Source organism: Notolabrus celidotus, chromosome 9 (assembly GCF_009762535.1).
Source record: "Notolabrus celidotus isolate fNotCel1 chromosome 9, fNotCel1.pri, whole genome shotgun sequence".
NCBI classification, from domain to species: Eukaryota; Metazoa; Chordata; class Actinopteri; order Labriformes; family Labridae; genus Notolabrus; species Notolabrus celidotus.
The window spans coordinates 13,236,472-13,257,064 of record NC_048280.1 but is presented as its reverse complement, the minus strand read 5'-3'; the positions used below and the strand labels follow the sequence as shown (position 1 = coordinate 13,257,064).

At 39.7% G+C, this 20,593-nt stretch overlaps 3 protein-coding genes across 4 annotated transcripts; 1 reads left to right on the top strand and 2 right to left on the bottom strand.

Moving 5' to 3' along the window:
• Positions 1-39: 39 nt before the first annotated feature.
• LOC117819317 (intracellular hyaluronan-binding protein 4-like) lies at positions 40-5,795 on the bottom strand. The gene is made up of 9 exons (XM_034692612.1): positions 5,679-5,795; positions 2,654-2,885; positions 1,892-2,033; positions 1,593-1,736; positions 1,420-1,491; positions 1,252-1,332; positions 904-1,075; positions 572-775; positions 40-300 (listed from the first exon to the last, which is right to left on the bottom strand). The coding sequence occupies exons 2-9, from the start codon at positions 2,877-2,879 to the stop codon at positions 235-237; spliced, it is 1,107 nt and encodes a 368-aa protein (XP_034548503.1). The 5' UTR covers positions 2,880-2,885; positions 5,679-5,795; the 3' UTR covers positions 40-234.
• Positions 5,796-8,044: 2,249 nt separating this feature from the next.
• znf367 (zinc finger protein 367) lies at positions 8,045-13,115 on the top strand. Its single transcript, XM_034692020.1, has 5 exons — positions 8,045-8,712; positions 9,939-10,089; positions 10,205-10,324; positions 10,743-10,881; positions 10,984-13,115. Exons 1-5 carry the CDS (start codon positions 8,434-8,436, stop codon positions 11,261-11,263), a joined length of 969 nt encoding a protein of 322 aa, XP_034547911.1. The 5' UTR covers positions 8,045-8,433; the 3' UTR covers positions 11,264-13,115.
• Positions 13,004-18,562, bottom strand: slc35d2 (solute carrier family 35 member D2). 2 transcript variants are annotated; one of them, XM_034692018.1, is made up of 12 exons: positions 18,299-18,562; positions 18,122-18,155; positions 17,960-18,046; positions 17,812-17,879; positions 17,659-17,730; positions 17,410-17,478; positions 16,285-16,387; positions 15,631-15,723; positions 15,482-15,549; positions 15,318-15,396; positions 14,946-15,028; positions 13,004-13,439 (listed from the first exon to the last, which is right to left on the bottom strand). In XM_034692018.1, the coding sequence occupies exons 1-12, from the start codon at positions 18,424-18,426 to the stop codon at positions 13,310-13,312; spliced, it is 1,014 nt and encodes a 337-aa protein (XP_034547909.1). In that variant the 5' UTR covers positions 18,427-18,562; the 3' UTR covers positions 13,004-13,309. The 2 variants fall into 2 exon arrangements, with proteins under 2 accessions (XP_034547909.1, XP_034547910.1); XM_034692019.1 differs by lacking the exon at positions 17,410-17,478.
• Positions 18,563-20,593: the final 2,031 nt, after the last annotated feature.

The window sequence follows — 20,593 nt, the reverse complement described above, 5'->3', positions numbered from 1 at the left end:
GTTTGTAATCGGGGGGGAAATAAAAGTAAATCTCCAAGATAAACTTGCAATACCATTTATTCTTTAGTAGTTGTGATGAATAGTGTGCCTTCAGTGCAATAGAAGAAAATAAAGTACAATAAAACCCCAAACCTTAAGAACAGCAGAAACATTTAAACTGTTTTTGTTTTTTCTTTAAATCTTGTGTTAAGTGCAACCTATATTCCCAGCAGGAGAACTCAAAAGTGGATTTGGTCACATTCCAGCAGATAGTGCTGGGAAGTCATCAGGGTCGTCCGGGTTAGGAGCCAGGTCACATGCCTGTTAGGAGAATAACAAAAAAACAAATGAGTTTAAAACTTTTCAGCATTTAAGTTATGACTGATCAATTTTAATTGATAATTACGCTACTGTTATTCTCTGCTTGTGATTGTCTTGTTTAATTACCAAAGAGGGAGTGCAATTCAAAAGAACATAACTCAAAATCCAAAAATTAAAGTTCTAATTGTTTGGTTATTTAAAGCACATTGATCCCAAAGTGTAAAGAAAGAGAACCCATGTGTTAAATTTGTGTCCATATTTGGTAACATACCTTCTCTATAATGGGTTTGGCTCTCTCTGGGCGACTAGTCTGACCACCTCGTCCTCTACCCCGGCCACCACGACTGGGGCGCCCAAGACTCCCAAAGTTGATGTCCATCAGCGAGGTGATGTCATTCACAGACTTGCGGAGGAAGTTGCCGTCGTCTTCCAGGTCCTCAGGAGCTCCTTTGAATGTCTGAAGATTGGAGACCAACTATGGCACAAAAGAGGTTTGAAATACTCATTTTGGTTTTTAGATAAAGCTTACATGACCTGGCTTACAAGCTAGACTAACCCATGACCCATCTTTCATCACAACTCCTTAAACGCGGACATCCTCACCTCCGGGTGTTTTGACTGGTGGATAACCTTGGCTTTGGAGGGGATCGTGGTCTCTGCTTTGCGGATATTAAACTCTGGCTTAGGACGACTTGTCTCCTGCATGGCCTTCCACTCATCCAGGGTCATCTCCATCGCAACCTGGACCACCATCTCTCCATCTTCTTCCATCACTCTAGTTTGGTCAATCAAGATTGGGAAGAAACCAAATGCTTCCTTCCACTCCGTTTTATCAATTCTATACTTTGTGGTCATAGAAAATTAAATGTCCACGTAGCATACAGGTTTAGACTTTAACTGTTGACTGAACCAGATGGCTTGTAAAGACAGATGCTGTTGTGTATCACTCACTGATTCTGATTCTCCTCCTCCGATGGTATTTGGGGGTCCTCAGATTTGACAGCAGTATTTGATGTCACTTCCATCAATTCACTTCCCAAAAGAAGACAGAAAAAATGTCCTTGTTTTCCAAAAATATACAAGTTGTCATTTACATGATGTTAGTATAAGTTCACTTACCTTCCAGCTTCATCAACACTGCCCCAGTTCCATGGTCCCCTGCCCCCTCTCTTCTCTTCAGGAGAGATACCCCTGCAATTAACATTCGGAAAGCTATCAACTGGAGGAAACCCAACAACAGCATGACCTTGTACAATTTGGCTGCTACTTCACAGGAAAACAAAATGCCTTACGTTCCGTTGTGTCGATCATATTCTCTCTTGCCCCTCGGGTTGAAGTTGTCAGGGTTCTTTGAGTATCGTCCTCCACCTCTTGGTGGTCTTCCACCTCTGAAGCCTTCTCTGTCTCTCAAGTTTGAGTCTGCATTGTAGGAAGACCTGGGAACAAAAGGGATTTTAGTTCAGTCACTTCTCTGACATTCTTCATTTCAAACTCAGCTGATTGAGTATGTCTTTGATTTTGGATAATAATGTTACATTTCTCAGACTCTGTTAAACAATGGAAAAGGTTAAACATGAGTATGAGAACATACTGGGATACAGAGAACTCCTGGGGGTCCCCTTGATTTGCTCTGCGGTCTCCAAAGACAGCTCTCTTTGTGCCCTTCTGGGCCTCCTCTCTGCCATCTCCCCTCTCAGTCACTGGTCCAGGACGTGCCTGTTGCTGCTTGTGGACTGAAACAGATTGATATTTCAATTTCCCTGTACTTCATTGGGTTTCAATTTCTGATTGACCTTGTAGCCACATGTATGGTCAAAACATTTTTTTCATCAAAATGGCATAGCTGCACATGAACCAACTTTTTATGATAGGTGTTTGTGGATTTATTTTTCTGCATGGATAGTTCACAGGGAAAAAAGTAATTTAACTGCAGTTTAGCATGTGTCAGCTGAACTCTGAAAACCCATTATTAGAAAACGAACTAATGGGTCTAAGAAATTATCTGAAATGGCCAATTTAGTCACAATGCATTTCTTTTTGAGTAAAAACAGTTTAGTCTTTAAATTTACTGAATGGGCAGATTCTTATTTTAGGGATTACAATGCAGTTCTGCATGTTTTTCAAAAAAGAGATTGGCATTTGGCTCCAGATGACCCCACAGAGGACAGTGAGGAGTACCCACCCACACTGCCTGCACATGTGCTCAACCACTTTGCTGACCTCGCATTATCACATGCTGACAGAGCCTGAGCAAACTGGCCATTCTTGGTTGGACTGCACAATCCAGAAATACTAACAGTTGCCTGAATCACACGGTTTGTGTACTGACAAAGCAGACAGGCAAATAGCTTACCTGGGACTGCGTCTTGACCATCCGACAAGACGGGGACTCGTCTGTCCTTCTGGGACTCTTTCTGACCAGGCTTCTTCTGCTTGCCTTTCTTATCATCGTCCTTCTTCTTTTTCTTTTTCTCTTTCTCCGTCACCACTTCACTCATCATGTCGAACGGGTCAGCATCGTCATCCAGAAGATTGCCGAACCTGTTCGCCACAACGCAGCCGTAGGCGTCCGGCAGCATTTTAGCCTGTGTATGATGAGGCGGAGGAAAGATCAAAAAGCTGATTCCCTCCTCAAGATGAACACTTATCTCTCAAGACCAAACAGTAAAAAATAAATCCCGTCAACAGAAAAGGGCGACGACAAATTGCTACCAGTGTGGACATCCAGCAAATGCACTCAGGAGTTATTGGACAGTTTTAAATGTTTGCACGTGTGGAGACAAGCAACACCACGCCCCAAAGCTAATCAATTGGCTGTTCACTCATCAATATTCATTGTGTAGACTTGGCTCAGATCAAGTTCTGCTACTGTCGGAGAAGTATTTTTCTGCTTACTGGGGATCTGCTGCGCACATTGGCAGCTGACCAGTTGAGAAAAAAAGCGGTCTGAGCAAACACAACATTCAACAACAGGACAATACATACAAGCATTTCAAAAGTCAAATACACAACACGAAACTTCATTATCTTGAAATAACTCCTTTTTTTAAGTTTCTACAGTGCTAACATCGAACAGTGAAGAAATATTTTGGCCGAAAGACAAATATTATTGTGAGGATATGTGTTATCTTGGAGGGGCAGAAACACAAGGGCGTAGTAGTTGGGGGGCAAAGTGGGACTGACTACCTAGGGCCTAAAGGCTGATTTATACTTCTGCGTCGAATCGACGGCGTAGCCTACGCCGTAGGTCCGCGTAGCTCCCGTACCTACGCAGAGGCCTACGCACGTAGCTGACGTGCACCTGACGTGCACCTCCTCCAAAATCCTAAAGGCTGATTTATACTTCTGCGTCGCCCCTACGCAGCAGGGGCTGACGCGGACATGAGCCCCACATACTTCTGCGTCGATGTGTCCGTGTCGCGCAGCAATTCTCCTCCGAAACGCTTGAGGGCAGTGTGGTCTCTCTGATAGCCGGTCGCCTGCTTCCGGTCCTGCTACGATCTCTGTTTACTTTTCCACATCGATTCAGAGCGTGTTAAGTTAATCTACAGCTGATACATGTTGCTGTTTATCATACAGACATGATTACATGAAGAATAGAGAGGAGGAGATGAAATACACGGTCGATGTGTGGCCGATGTCCGGGATCCCGGAAGTGATGTGAATGCGGGAAAGACCAAGCCGTCGAGCGGACCAATCACAGAGCTTGTGGTCCGCGTCGGCTCTACACGTAGTTACATTTTGGAGGAGGTGCACGTCAGCTACGTGCGTAGGCCTCTGCGTAGGTACGGGAGCTACGCGGACCTACAGCGTAGGCTACGCCGTCGATTCGACGCAGAAGTATAAATCAGCCTTTAAGTGGGGAGGGGGGGCCGTAATGAGCCTGAAATAAAATGTGTTTTCTACTACACTTTTCTTTTGTTCTGTTATAACTGCAAAAAGTTAACAAAAATTGTCTGAATAAATAAACAAACATTCAGAATTCATTTCTGAAAAAAAAAAAAAAGGGGGGGAGTCTCGGCTCCGTGAGATGTGCGTCTCATGCCTAAAGTGGGGAATATTTCATATTTTCACAGCATCAATTGTGGCTGAATCTGATTTAAAATAAACTGTAGGTTTTTAGAGTTTTATTTTACTTGATGAGGTTTATACCAAATAGACCTAATGTCCCTTGTTGTTATTCAACAGGTCACTTGGCTTCAAATAATCTTGTTTAACGACGTGGCCAGTCTGAAGGTCAATATCATTGACTGTATAATAATGATGTAGTATCCGTGACGTCACCCGTCTGTTCCTGAGCGCTGTTTTGAAGCCGATCGACAGCGGCAGCCATATTGGAAATGCGGCACTCAACCAGTCAAAGTGTGACGTAAGGAGGCGGGTTTCGAGCCTCCGAGCCAACAGCTATGTGTTCCCATCTGGGAGTCAAGTCAGTCATGACCTTATTTGGGCAAAAACTTGTAATCTTAATATCTTCTGAACTGTCACGTTAGAAAAAAATTCACCTACCGTACAGTGTGTGCCAATAGAGAGATTAGCTACGTAGAGCCAAGCCGTTTTTTGAACCAGGCAGTAAACATGTTTATTAATGCTGCAAAGATTGTCTTTTTGAATTGGTGTCTATGTGGTTTCCGGGGTTTCTGCAGCCAGCCTCAAGCGGATTCTTGATGAATTGCAGTTTATAACCCTTTCGCATGGGCTTCATCGTTTGAGACCGAAGGTTGCTGCTTGGTCAATATTGTGCAGTTACATTTGAAGAAATTGTAAAATAAATAGGCCTAATATTGATATGTAGCTTAGATTTTGAAACAGTTAAGCAAGACAGTTTTAAGCAGCTATTTTTGTTTAATGCAAATAAACCAGTATTATAGCAGCAATGTTATATTTTGTAGGGTTAGCTGTGGCGATGGGGCCCACAGAGATATCTTTTCAGGGGGCCCAGAAGTCCTGGTGACGCCCCTGCACCGAGCTAAAGTTTACAGCTAAGACTTCAGCTAACGGTCATATGAGCTACCGTTTAGAGATAAATGTAACATCTAGTTTATGCTCCGGTTAACAGACGTTAGATATGAATGCCTAACTGTATTGATGCTAATGGCGTTAGCTAACCGTTTAGTTTGCTGACTTAACCTCAATTATGTGAGATTTGGGTTGATACTATAGTTTTATGCTTCACATGACTAGAGCTAGTATTTTTCTAGAATAAAGTTAAGCCGTCTAAAGTAACACCAATGCAATATTGATTGTACAGTACAACATTAGCTATGCACTTTACTTTTCAGCCAGTTACAGTGGCATCAATCGTTAACCCACTCTAATTAAGGTACCGTCGGGCAAAAGATGAATCATTCGTAAGCCCAGACAACAACTGATTTTACCGACAGGTCTTTCTCGCTGACTCTCGGTCTACGATGAGATAGATGATGGTGTCTGCAGCAGGTGTGGTGGTCCTCTTGCCTGTGTGGTTGTTTAAGGTAAAAGCCAACCTGGTCAAACCTCAGCTGTGACGTAATGTCATCCTAATGTCAAACCATGATTTTTTTCATAAAATAATCTCAAGTATTAAAATTGTATCCCTAAAATATTCATTTCACTCGAGTAACTGAAACATAAAACAGATAATTGTTATTTCAGTTCTAATAAATTAAATTTTAGTCCTATAAAAAAAACCTGGACAAACTAGTGAAAAGAGCTGGCACTGTGATTTATTTAGCCTATTATTATTATTATTAGGCCTATTATTATTTTTATTATTATATCTATTTATTTATTTTAGGACCTATTTTATATATATTTTTTCTCTTTATTTGTTGGACCTATTTTATACAGCCTATGGGTTGGACTCACTGGGGGCTGTGGTGGAGAGATGCACACAGAAGAAGCTAGAGGCCATTCTAAATTACACAGATCATCCACTTCACAACTTCCACTTCTTTGTGGAACAGAGAAACAGCAGCAGTGTACAGCTCATCTCTCTGCGCTGCAGGACTGAGAGATACAGAAAATAATTCATCCCTGCAACCATTAGGCTTCATAACTCTCTAGCCAATGGGAGATGAGCTGACAGACACCTGAATTACTTATTTTATGTGATTTTTATAATTTTATCTGCCAGACACCTGAATTTCCCTTCGGAGATTAATAAAGTAAATTCTATTCTATTCTGTATTCTATAAAATCTGCTGTAGGCTATGAGTCAAGCACCATTTCAGTTCTACATTAAACAACTTGTAGACTACCACTCCTACCTTGAAGGCTATGGGCTATAAATCATTGGATTTAGGGTGTAAACTGAGCAATATTTCATTTGATGCATCGTTTATGCCCTTTTATTACACAGCTTCTAACACAGTTCTAAACTGTGGAAATCCACTCACCCTTTAAAATAATACATGCTTTGCACTTCTCTCTGTAGCCTGCTTTTTGAACATAACTGAATCGGGCTCCCCTTAATGTACCATACAACTAATGATCAACAAAGTATGACCACCAAAATGATCCTGTGAGTGTATTCCTGCTCTAAAATGAGTAAAACATATTAAGATTGTGTCATACTGACCTGCAGAATCGATAGGAGCTATTTATTCTCCAACATGAAATTTGGCTTCATCTAGTGGTCAGACACGAAAAGTACAAGTCAGTGGTGTCAACTAACGTAAAAGCGTGTCTGGGGAACATTTGGAGCCTATATCACTGAGACGGTATAAAAATGTACACAGAGTAGAGCCTGGGGCAGAGCAAGGTGGTTGCTATAGTTGCCCAATGCCCCCCCTCATTTTGAATCTGATACATACATCCATTCATCTTAATATAGCCTCTATGTTGAAAGTGCAAATTTGCAAGTCTATAGGATAAAGAAAATGGGAAAAGCAAAAATTGATTAACAATGTCAACTTGGCAGTACATCTGCTCTCACGTTATATTTTGAAAAAGACAATGTATGACGCAGTAAACTAGTGTAAGTTTATCTTTTTCAGGTGAGACAACAATGCACAAACAAACAGGACAAACAGGCTGGCAGCAGTTGAACAGGGTCATAAATACTAACAGAAAGGCCTCTATTGCACCACAGTGGATGACTAGAGGAACTCGTTAGACACCATGACTACAGTTAATTTCTTTGTTGTTGTTTATGTAGACATCTTGATGTTATAATCATAATCACTTGTTTGGGATTCATATCTAAATGTATTTGAATTTATTGACTGTCAGTGATATCATTTGATAATTATTAATGCTCTTAAAACACATGCTTTTTAAATTTAAAGTTAATGTTAATAATATCATTGGGGGAAAAAAAACGTTTGACTGCTGTAGCTTTAGGTTATTTATGACACTGGAGAGTTAGGGTTCCTTTATGTCTTTTTTTTCTCATTTCAAATAACGTCCCGTTTCTGTTTCTTTTTCTGTCACACAGTAAATCCTTTGTTCAAATGTTTCCGCCCTAAATGATTACGTAACTTTGGCGCCTCAGAACCACCGTTTCCCTTCCCTTTAAATTGACCAAAAATTGTAATAACATAAACAGACTTCCCAGCGCGGGAAAGGGCCATCTGCTCGTCTGCAGGGTGAAATTACCCGCCCTTCACTCCTATTGGCTCTGGTGCTGCCGGACATACACCCCCTTCTCCTGATTGGGCAGTTATGCTGTCAATGTGGAAGCGCGGGTCAAATGTTTAAACCTCATTGGACAACACGTGAGGACCAATCATTGCACACAGCACTTAATCTGTTCTCATTATTGGCTTTCCTGCTTGGAGGGCGGATAGCTATGGCTGCTGCTATTGGTTACTTTTGACATCTGTGCTCTCATCCGCTCATTTGATTGGTCTGTTGACTGCTCAGGCGGGATTTTGCAACGCGGGACAACGCTTCTGGAGGCGCACACACTTCAGATCAGAGGACCCTCTCGGCTAGAAGGAAACGAATCATCATCTTCATATCTTACTGTATCTTTTGATACTTTTTAGCGAAGGACAGAAAAGAGATACTTTTTTTTAACCCTGTTTGGAAATGAAGGACATATTCACTCCCGATTGAGAAGGCGCACTTATTTATGACTTTCATTTATTGAGTTCTAAAGTTACTTGCAGCTTTCAGTCTGTGCTTTGGTGGAGGTTTGACGTCCATACAATGGCCGAAAACAAGCACCCACACGTCATTTTTTGCAACGACTCGCCGAAAAGAGTTTTGGTGTCTGTCATTAAGACCACGCCGATCAAGCCGAGGAAAACAGAGGCCCTGACACCGACAAGCCCCGGCTTCAGCGACTTCATGGTCTACCCGTGGAAATGGGGGGAGAACGCCCACAATGTGACTCTGAGCCCGGGCTCAATGAGCGGGGCTTCATCACCTACCGGGACCCAGACAGCCAGGGAGGTGGACATGGAATCCTCACCTGACCAGATGAGGGTATGTGCAGGTTATTTTATGCATAGTTGAATTAAACATAACACGTGACAGATGTTTAAGCAAAGAGTGAATACCTTTTCAATGTAAAGTGTATTTGGACTCAGATAACGGTGTAATAAACTCTCATCAGAATGTATAAGTTATAAGAACACTTGAAATATGTTGAAGTACTTGTTTTAAGACAGCTTCGAGAATAATTCAAGATCAGGAAGTATTTTGTTGATGTCATTCATGTAGGCACAGAATACTAATAACTAAGTCCTTAAACAAATTTTATAGATTGATGAGAATAACTGTTCATTTCTTATCGGAAAACTTTATAAAATGCCATACTTTCGTTTGAATCGGCTGCAACATGGCCGAGATAGAGAGGCCTTTAAAAATCGCCCGCGCATTAGGGTGTGACATGGTGGATTTTAAACCCCAGTTACTTCCTGGTTCTGGAGCAGCTGCTCATACATGACGTCTAGTCGCGCGCCAAAATTGTAACCGGATGTGAATTATGATCAACCATCGTGCGTCCTGCCACAATGTAACACGTGAGATCAGCCATTGAGACTCTGGTTTATGCAAATTCACACGGCACACAATGCAAAACTACCACTGTTCTTTGTTGTATTGAACTTAAAAGATACAATATTGTATAAAAGTAATAATAAATTGCTTTAAACTGTATCTTCTGAAGTTGAATCATATATTATACATCTATATATCAGACTGTGCATGTATTTATGTGCTATATCCGCATAATATATATAGAGCTCTGTATCTGCCATGTATAGCTGTTCTATATTTTTATTTATTTCATTTTACCAGGTGAAAATGTTTGAGAACCAGTTCTCTTGAGTTCTCTCTCAAGAGGTCACACATAGATATATAAACATAAAATAGAACAAAAGTGAACAAATAACAAGCAATGTGCGCAAGGTGTAAAATAATATGTGTGTGTATATAAGTATGCATGTAAGTCAAGTCCAAAGTGATCAGCAGGAGCAACAGTCAACTAAAATCTGTTGTTTTAGTTTTAGCTTGAAGGTTGTGAGTGGAGTCAAAGTTGAAAGTTTGAGGGTGTTTGTACGTTGTTCCAGTTGTTAGCTGCTGCAAAAAGAAAGGAATACAGCCGAAAACAGTAGAAGTACTGGGGATCATGATCTTGATGTATTCACTGAACTATATGAAGGTGTTACTTTCATTAATCTAAAACTCCTCTGTATTCTTGCTTTCAGGATGGAATACGCAGAGGCCGTCCACGGGCTGATACTGTCCGGGAGCTCATCAGTGAAGGGGAGACTTCATCAAGCCGCATTCGGTGTAACATCTGCAACCGAGTGTTTCCCAGAGAGAAGTCTCTGCAGGCTCACAAGAGGACGCACACTGGTAAGAGAGATGGTGGCTATAGTTCAGTGAATATGCAGCTTAACAGCATACTTGCTATCTAACTATCCATAGCAGCTGAATTGTACAGCAATGACCATTATCTTGTCTCTTCTAGGAGAGAGGCCATATCTGTGTGACTACCCAAACTGTGGGAAGGCATTTGTCCAGAGTGGTCAGCTGAAGACACACCAGAGGCTGCACACTGGAGAGAAACCTTTTGTCTGCTCTGAGAAAGGTACGTTTGAAGGTTTTACTTTTCAGTTGAGTGATATTAGTAAGGCAAACAACACAGTGTGGATCCTTTCACTTTTAGGTATTTTCCCATTGTATGAATCATGGGTAACAGTGTGAGTGAAGATTTGTAACTGGCTGAGCATTATTTGAAGCATTTGGAAAGTACCTGATAAAAACGCAGGACACAAATATCTTTAATGTAAATGTACATACTGAAACTCACTGCCAGTTTTTGGAGGTTGATGAAAAGATACATCACCTTTCTGTTTTAAGTGATTAAGATCTACTTGATATATTACTGTCTGTTCATAGAAGTAATCCAGAAAGGTTACACTACTTGACTATTTTTATCTTACAGTGAAACCTGTCCCTTGAACATGTCTTACTGCATGCATTCACACCTGTTGCTTTCTCTGCAGGATGTGGCAATCGGTTCACACATGCTAACCGTCACTGCCCAAACCATCCTTTCTCCCGTCTGAAGAGAGAGGAACCAAAAGAGGGCCAGGGGAAGGCTCAGTCTGTGGATAACAAGGCTGTTGCAGAATGGCTGGCAAAGTAAGAGAATACACAGATACTGGTCCTATTTTTGCTTCAGGAGCCTCTGGGTGTCATCAAATGCTTGAGTTGTAAAAATAATACTCCTCTTTCTTGCTTCAGGTATTGGCAAACTCGTGAGCAGCGTGCCCCGACAACCACCAAGGTGAAGGCACAGGGAAAAGGGAGAGCAGAGGACCAGGAGCAGCAGGATCCCATGGAGTTCCTCGACTCTGATGAAGAGAATGGGGAAGAGGACGAGCCCATAGAGGAGGAGAAGGGCAGCCAGGGAGGAGGAGGAGCAGCAGGAGGAGGGGCTGCCAAGCGCCGCTTACAGGAGCAACGAGAGCGTCTCCACGGTGCCCTGGCACTCATCGACCTGGCCAACAACCTGTCTGCCTGAACACCCACTCCCTTCTCCTGGACTCCCCCCTTCCCTGTCCCTTATTTTACCTCCATTCCCAACCCGCCTTCCTGCTGTGTGCTGTAGTGAAAAAAAGCTCCTAAATGCAGATCAATGACTAGTTAGGTTTAGTCAATCAAGTTGTGAAACCAGACTTTGAAAGAGAGCACAATTGGCCTGAGATCAGTGTTAACGCAAGTCACCAACTACTCCCCCTCACAGCAGCAGGAAGGCACAAGCTAAAGCACCTTATTCAGCTTCCATTTTATCCCTTTAGGCTGCTATAATTGTAGATTTGACAACATGAAGAATGTCTCTCTCTCTTCTGTCTTCTAAAGGCAAAAGAAAGAGTGTTTAATTTGTTTTGTTTGCACTTTGATGGTAACGAGTTTTTTAAGTATATTATGAGTGTGTATGACTGATGTATATATGGTTTAAGCTCAGATGGACAGAATGATACAGGGTGTGGTTCTACATAGGAATTATTAAGTAGCATTCCAACTATCAAGATGGCCCATGCTCATCATGCCCGCAGGTTTCATCTCCAGCATTGTAAGCACAATTTCTACTGCCACTGATGACAGCAGTGGTGGAAGGAATGACTCAGAAAGGCACTGATAGTTTTATCCTCACTTGACAAACACTTTTAAAAGAGTGTGCAGAAGGCGAGGATGGAACAAAAGAAGTCAGATGAGCTGAATCGGTCTGGCATGGTCTTTTTTTTTTTAAATGCAACAAAGAGTCGAACATTGCAAGCCTGATCCACATGTCTGGTTAGTCACAAAATCCAAACTTTGACTGATTCAGCACTTGACTCATGGCTCTGTCTACATCAAATTACCAGAGTCACATGAGAAAAGTTCATCCCATTTTCTTTTTTACAATATCTAAATATCATTTAAAAACAAGCCATTTTCATTTGAACAACTGCTTCCTACATAGAGCCAACAAACTTACAGCCCTTAAGTTGCTTCCTAACCAGAGCCCATATTTTTTTATATGTATGTCCGTCACTTTTTATATTAAAAGGTGGCAGTCAAAGGTTTTGTTCTGACATTAAATTAATTGTTATGGTTCATTTCTTCCAGAAAACACTTGACAGCCCTCAGAATTTGATGTCTTAAGGAACACCCTTTGGCCGCATCAAAAATCCAAGTTTAGAGTTCTCAACATGGTGATGAACATCCTATTGATTTCAATTTAGCACTTATTTTGAATCTTGGACTAAGCTTGCAATGCACTGGAGATTAAATTTGTCATACAGTATAAGCAAACAGCACCTGTTCTCCATTAACTGATGTGTGTAGTGCTGGGTGTTTTCCTTTTACTTTAAAGCAACACTACATCTTTCAACACTGTATGAATCCCGTCATAACTACCCTGCCTCTGGTTGTTTTTTGGGGGGGAATCCCGTAGAAGCAACCTGTCGCTCTGTTACTCAAGCTAAGTATGAATATTTGATTGACAAATCACCCTTTTTGGAGTTATGGTGAAACTGGAAGGCTAGTTTAATATTGATAATCAAAACACCAAATGATTTATTGTACCCAATCATAGTATATTTTGAAGCATTTCTAACCCTTAGTCTATTTTTTGGTTTGACAAGAGTATGGCATTTAATATATAAACGTGTTTGTTAGATTGTGCACAAGTTGTGGAGAGCTTTGAAGTTGTATTTTTAGTTTGTTTTTCCCTGCTAACATCCTCCGACAGTTTTTGTGTTTCTGACAAATATAGAGCTTGCTTGGTAGACATTTTATTCCACATTTCAAAGATAAGATCTCTCTTGACAGACTGTCCACAGTTTCATAACTGCTGGTCTTCAATAAACATTCACTCAACATACTGTTAATATGTGCATTTCTTGTCCATTTATTCAGTCATGGTTTCATTGTAAAAATGTAAATATAAATAACTGGTAACATTTCAGGGACATCAATTAAAATATGTAAAATTATTGTAATCATAAAAGTTCACAAGACTTAACATGCTCCAATATGGAGCAGAACAATGCCACCCAGTGGTGAAAGACATAATAGAGTCCATTTAGTTCACAGGGCACCTCCCCTTTGAATCTTCTGAGATATGAATCTTCAGCTCCTGTGCTCCTTCAGTGTTAGCTCCAGATGATTTGTTGTTAAAGGTGTGGTATGAGTACATTAGTCCACCTGACATACTGCAAAGCAAAAAGATAGCATCTTTGAATCATAGGGGAATGGAGTAGAATTGGTGCTATCACTTGAGAACTGCTCAGAGTTACTAAGAAGATGTAAACAGCTTTTCAGAATATGACAGAATTCTGGTACAGTTCATGTAAACAGCATATTTTTTCTTGAGTGCCTCATTTAAATGCAGCATTTCCTAATTCTGAAATAGAAAATGCTAAGGACAATTTCTCTGTAGTAAAGTACGGTACAGTCATAAGTTGTATGTGCCTCAAGAAGTGAGCAAAACTTGGCCTTGGCCTTCTCATAGTCAGCTCACTGAATCCGTCTGTGCATTACTGTTGTTAACAAAAATGTTACATAAAATATCCATTATCATAAAATCTGATTCTCTAATTTTTAAGGCATGTCAATAGTTTTTTTAAAGTTATATTTTTGGGGCATTTTTTTGCCTTTATTTGTTAGGACAGCTGAACAGAGACATGAAATGTGGGGAGCCAAGACATGCAGCTAAAGGTCAAGGCCGAGAGTCAACCCACCACTGCTGCAACAAGGACTTTAGCCTCTCAATATAAGGGGCGTGCACTGTAACTGCTCGGCCAAAGGCGACCCAGGCATATAAAGAGTTTATAAGGCCCAAGAAAATGAAAATGTTGTAGTTTAAAATTTTAATTTAAAAATGTTCCAGGATTATTTCAGATAAGAATATGTTGTTTACTGAGGAAACAGCTTAACATCATGGGAAAAATACCTTTTTCAGATAAACCGCAAAATATGCTTTGTTCAATATCTATTTATGGATACATGTCTGAATATAACACTTTCAAATTTGTGTATGAAAACAGAGAGCATAAAAGGAGGTATCTTTTAACTAAAAATCAGATACTGTATATTTGATATTCAGACATGGACTAGTCTTGTCTACCAGGACATGTCAGAGCTTATATCTTCTTGATTTAGTTTGAATTTAAATTTGGTTCATACAGGAAGTTTAACATCACAATGCTGCTCTCACAAAACAGGAAATGCTAATCTGTTAACTGTTAAGCCATGCAAAAACTGACTAATGCCACTGAAGGGGAAACACAGAGCATTTTTAGAATATGAGACAACTTATTAAATATCCTTAAAGTCACCCGCCTAGATGTAGGAATACGTCAGAATATGATGTAATGCATAAAAACAATATGGTATTATTCAGCACAACTATTACATAAGAATTATATGGGAGACTTTAGTTCAGTATTTTGCATTGGTTGTGTCTCCATGTGTGCAAACCATTAAAGTGTATTTGTATACATTATTGTATCTCATATTGTTTTGTTTGAGGTTGTGTTTCTAATGTGTTGTTTTTCCTGAAAAAGACAGAAATGTTGATGCCTGATATTTTGTCAAAGGTTGGTTTCGCAGACTCTTATTGGCAACTTTAAAACAGTCAGAAAAAGACAATAATTGAACAATAATGAATAAAAACAATGCATCAAAATGAAAACTAGAAAAGTAAAATGTATTCTTACCAAATGCTGAGACCTAGGAAGTTGGTCCAAGAGAACAGATAGTCTCCTCCCACAAAGATGCCAATGTAGGCTACTGCAACATTCTGAGGAAAATGGAAGCGATTATGCAAGTCAGAAATGTACTTATTGGCAGAAACTAGACTGATGAAATAGTGAAGCACATTGCTCTTTCAGTTGTGTATACTTTTTTGTCAGTTTCTTGGCAACACATCTGAAAAACTTGCTTGGAGTTATATAAAGTATTACTTGGTGCTGATCTAGATCCTTAGGTAGCTTTGGGAAATTTTCAGAGTTCTAAACATTGCAAGTTCAGTCATATTAAAAAAGTGTCACTTAAGTCTACAAAAAGTTTTCTTATTAGTATGTTGTTACCTTTATGGCTCCCACAACTGCGGTAGTAAGCGCTGAGTTGTAATAGCTGCACAGGACTATGGAGTACATCAGCACAAACCTGAGGAAACAGGGTCTTTAAAAACTAGGCAGGTGTGGAGGTCATTGAACAGCTCAAACAGAATGAAAAAACAGAAAAGTCTTACCCCATAAGACAGGACATTAGGAAGCAGAAGATAAATGTGGCTTCAACCCAGTCGTCAAATGTGACTGCCTGAAGATGAGAACATACACAGTTGTGAGGCCGGAACATTGCAGTTTTGGCACGCAAGTGTAAGACGGTTGATGTATGTACCTTGTGTAAATCTCCAGTATATGCACTTGCCATGAGCGTGGGGATGATAATGATTAGTGCATTGTAATATAAGACGCCATACTTTCCAAGACCCTAAGAAAAGAGGACAATATGAGGCATGAAATACCCTCTTTTTCTGCATGTTAACAATTGAGCATACTTATAAATCTGTCACGGTACTTTTAAAGCCGAGTATAAAAACAGCTGTTGGGATCCAAAACCATATTCAAGATACAGTATGTAGCTGAGGAAAGTGCATCAATCTGCTGTTGTTATAGAATTGTGTGGTTTAAGGGTGTGACTGTGGTGTTGCCATGATCCTGTTTTCTTAAGGCTAGACAAAGCAAATCAAATGACCTCAGTTGACACCTTAACAGCAAGCAAATAACTGAATCTGAACTAACTCATTGTTTTCCAGCAAAGTTGTAAAGTGCACATGAGAGCAATCAATCCATATCAAACAACACAGAACTGGGAAAATACGTCCAACCCTTTTATTCTTTGACAGAGCAGCTTTGTACTCATGCAACAAGCAATAATCTCCCAATTTGTCTAGCACTGGACCGTGTTGAAAAAACAAACAAATAAGGCACTACTGCCAGTGAAATACAACACATTCAATTTGATTTGTACTGAATGCGCAGGAAAACTCACCTCAATGCCAATTTTCTTCTTGGTGTAGACACTGGTGGCAGCAGTGAAGACATCATTAAGCAGGATGAACGTATATGCCTGTACATCGAATGCCAGGTCAGAGCTGGAGGACAGGGAAGATGGAGGGAAAGCACACTTTTGTTTCCTGATTGTCCAAGTAACCTCAAAACAATTTAAGTGAAATTAATTTACACAAAATATCTATATGGGTGGTTGAATGGATGAAGGGAATACAGGTTATTATTTGTAAAATGAAAAACTATAAATAAAGCATAAAAAACATGCAGTTGTTGCAAGAGAATACACCGTAAGCACTTAATGTAGCACATTTACAATGTATTCAGTACTCTAAAATTAGATAAACTTAATACACACCTTTTCACTCAAATTACCTATGTGCTTGAAATAAAGAAATACATTGAATTAATGCAAAAGATATTTTGATCCACTTCTGACTCTATCAGTATCCTAAGCTCTGGACCAGTGTGTACTTTTTACTATAAGGGTTGGTCATTAAGTATTGTGTTGCATTATCTGAAATGTTCTAGGATGCATATAGTACAGTGGCCCTGAAGTGCATATCACAACGGCAAGTCAGAAAACACAACGGCAATTCAGATAACATGACATTAACCAAACCGGAAGAAGTAGGTACCCTCGGGGGACATGACTCGTCGCTGATTGGACTGGTCTATCCTTTAACATGGAAGGATATGGTTTACATGCTTTCCAAACATGAGTGCCGCCAGCGACAACGTACCTGCTGCTATTAAAGTATTTCTCAATTGCTAAAACACATTTCTTGACATACGTTGTTGCTGGCGGCACTCATATTTGGAAAATATGTAAAGCATGTCCTTCTGGGTCAAAGGATAGACCAGTGTACCAGTGCCATAGTGTTTTCTGATTTGCCGTTGTGTTTTCTGTTTTGCCGTTGTGTTTTCTGATTTGCCGTTGTGTTTTCTGTTTTGCCGTTGTGTTTTGCACTTCAGGGCCACTGTAGTATAGAGTGACTGTTGAGAACAATGTACTGTCCATTTAATTACATAATTAAAATACATATGTGTCATTTAGATGGTTTAATATGAATTAAATGTTGTGGTTGTGAAAAAAAAAAATTGATACCTTGCAGCAACCACGGCACCAAGGACTATAGCAGCAACACTGAATACGAGGTGTTTTGGAAATGTTTTCCTAAAATGGGAAAACAGAACTGAACACATAGACAGAAACCTAAATCTCTTGTCTTGTCCATTTCAGCAGAACAACTGACTCTGACTCTCCACTACACTTCATGTATTGTACTTTCCAACTTGTTCTACTGTGAAATATGATGAGTTGAATCAGAAACATTAGCCCAGGGATATGTATTACCTTAGTATATATACTTCCAAGATCATTGTCATCAATATGGTGAATTTCCTTAAGACTGTAAACATTGGTAAACTGTAAAAGAGAACATGTTTGAGCACCGTGTAACTTCAAGGCAAAAAACTACAAAATAAAGAAGAATTTAAAATGTAAGACCTGAGTTTTTTTGTGCTTGCAAGTCCTGTAATATGGTTTCCAACATACAGCAAAGGCAGGGGGAACATCTGGGTTGAAAATTAAGAAGTGCATTATGTAGTGGTATAAGGGTAATCTGGTAAAGTTTATCAAAGGAGAAAGTTCTTACTTTGAGGAGAATACTTTTGTCAAAATCTTGAAATTGGACTGTTTTGCTCATTTTGGCAGCATACAGTACAATAAGTGTGGCAGCCATCTGAAAGTGAGCGCAGAATTCTGAATCGTGCGTGGGAATCACAGGAAAGAAAAACTCCACACCTGGTTAACTTACCTGTCCAATTCCCAGACACATGTAAGAAGGAAACCTGCAGGATACATATCAGAGAACAGGCTTAATGTGAGTCCATGTTTGTTAAGTGGGTGTTACATAAGACTCCTCTGTGTGAGAGACTCTCTCCGTGGACATCGTATGGTTGCATTGATGACAGCACGACAAAGCGACACATACCTGAAAGTAGTCAGCACGGTTTTGTTCACCACCGTTATAAGAAACGAACTGCCGGCGTAAAACACAGCGGAGAAGAGTTTGAGCTGTCCCGAGTGTTCAACAGCTTCTTGACAGACTTTAGCAGACATCTTCGGACGGGAGTAGGACTCGTTTGAGAAGACTTCTATTCGGGGAAGTGACTCCTGGTCGGGTTGAAGGGTCCACCCCGGAGAACCAGGGAGTGTAGTCAAGTACGCGAGTGTTAATAAGGGTGGACAGTCGTAACCAGGAAGTCACGTGACATTTTCATACACTTTCTTCACTTTAAAACTTTCAGTAACAGAATAATTACACTTTTACTTATTTGAAAAGTTCATACAACTAGGGGACTGAGAAAAAACGTGACTGTTCCCATTAACCCCAGTTTATTTTTAAAGCTTATTTTAAAGATTAAAGTCGTCTAGTTCAGAAATTGATAACAGCTCTTTGAAAACGATACATACATACATAGATACATAGATACATAGATAGATAGATAGATAGATAGATAGATAGATAGACCTTTAAAGTCATTGCAACAAGTAGTGCTAACCAAAAACCTACAGGAATAAATTAAACGATAATAAATATATCACAAATACGGATACTCTATTTATTTATCTATTTATTTATTTATTCATTCATTAGTCATTTTTTTCTTATTTATTAATCTGCCTATATATTTTCCTGACTTACTGAACATTTGTAGGTTTATGTTGTCATTATGTTCAGAAAAAAGGCCCAGCAGAGGATGTACTTCCTGCATCAGCTCAGGAAGTTCAACCTGCCCGAGGAGCTGCTGATCATGTTCTACACTTCCATCATCCAGTCTGTTCTGTGCACCTCCATCACTGTCTGGTTTGGCTCTGCAACCAAACTAGACAAACACAGACTGCAACGGACTATAAGGACTGCGGAAAAAATCATTGGTGTCGACCTGCCCCCCATCCAGGACTTGTACCGGTCCCGGGCCAGGAAACGGGCAGGTAGCATCACCGCTGACCCCTCACACCCTGGACACAAATTCTTTAAACTCCTCCCCTCCGGCAGGCGCTACAGATCACTGTGCGCCAAAACAACCCGCCATAAGAACAGCTTCTTCCCCCAGGCTGTCACTCTGATGAACACTAAACCATAACAGTGTCATACCTGTCAGATAAATACTCTCTGTAAATATACATGTAGATACACAATGCAACAATTCTCAAAGCAGAATTCCATATTTCTATTTTTTGTATTATTTAACTTCTATTTTATAATGTAAAAACAACCTCTGCAACTCACCACTGCACTTTATCATATTATTTTAGCCTGTACATATTAGTCAAGCCTATTTGTTGTTTCTTTGTATTTATAGCTAAGGTTATTGTTATTATATTTTTTATTTTATTTTTTATTGTAGTTCTTATTCTTATTCTTATTCCTATGCCTTGTACAAAGAGAGCACAGCTTACTAAAGTCAAATTCCTTGTGTGTTCAAGCATACTTGGCGAATAAAGCTGATTCTGATTTTGACTCTGATTCTGATGTTCACCTGTGCATTGTCATTATTACAATGACACACCTGTTTGAATTGTACTGACAAAATGTATTTGACAATGTACACCTGCAAAATCAGTCAAAAATGAATAAAAAGTGAAATTAAAAAACAAGTACAGAAGCCCTAAAAGGACATACTTAAATATATTTTGTTTTCTCTGTTTTCTGGAGATAACGATTTAATTTCCCTTGTTTTCTCAAGATCGCACCTTATTTTTCTCGTTATCTCAAGATACAAGCTTTGCTTCCTCAAGATAACGAGAAAAATATGACAAGCAAACAGAGAAAATGAAATGTATTGTTCTTTTAAGGGCTTCTGTACTAAACTACTCCATAAAAGGAGCACAGTTATACATATGGTAAACAAATTTCAGGTAATAAGAAAGGCGTGTTATTAGTTTCTTTTGTTATTTTGTTTTATCCACAAACATTGTTTAGAAAAATTTGCCTCAGTGAAGAATACAAAGACATTTTGTTACGAGACATTTATCTTACAGGTTGAAGCTCAAAAAGACAAAAGACAAGATTTGTTCTCTGAAAAAATGAGATAAATTATCCCAACGTCACAAGAAAAATAAGTATAGACATGGATGCAAAACCATGAGCCTTTACAGAGGTTCAAGTATGCTGACAGGACAAAACTACTTTTGGTTCATCACACAGCTTTAATTAATGAATTAACTGGGCAGCCAAATGTCCGCCCTATCCTCATTATCATAGGAGTCCCACAGGGATGTG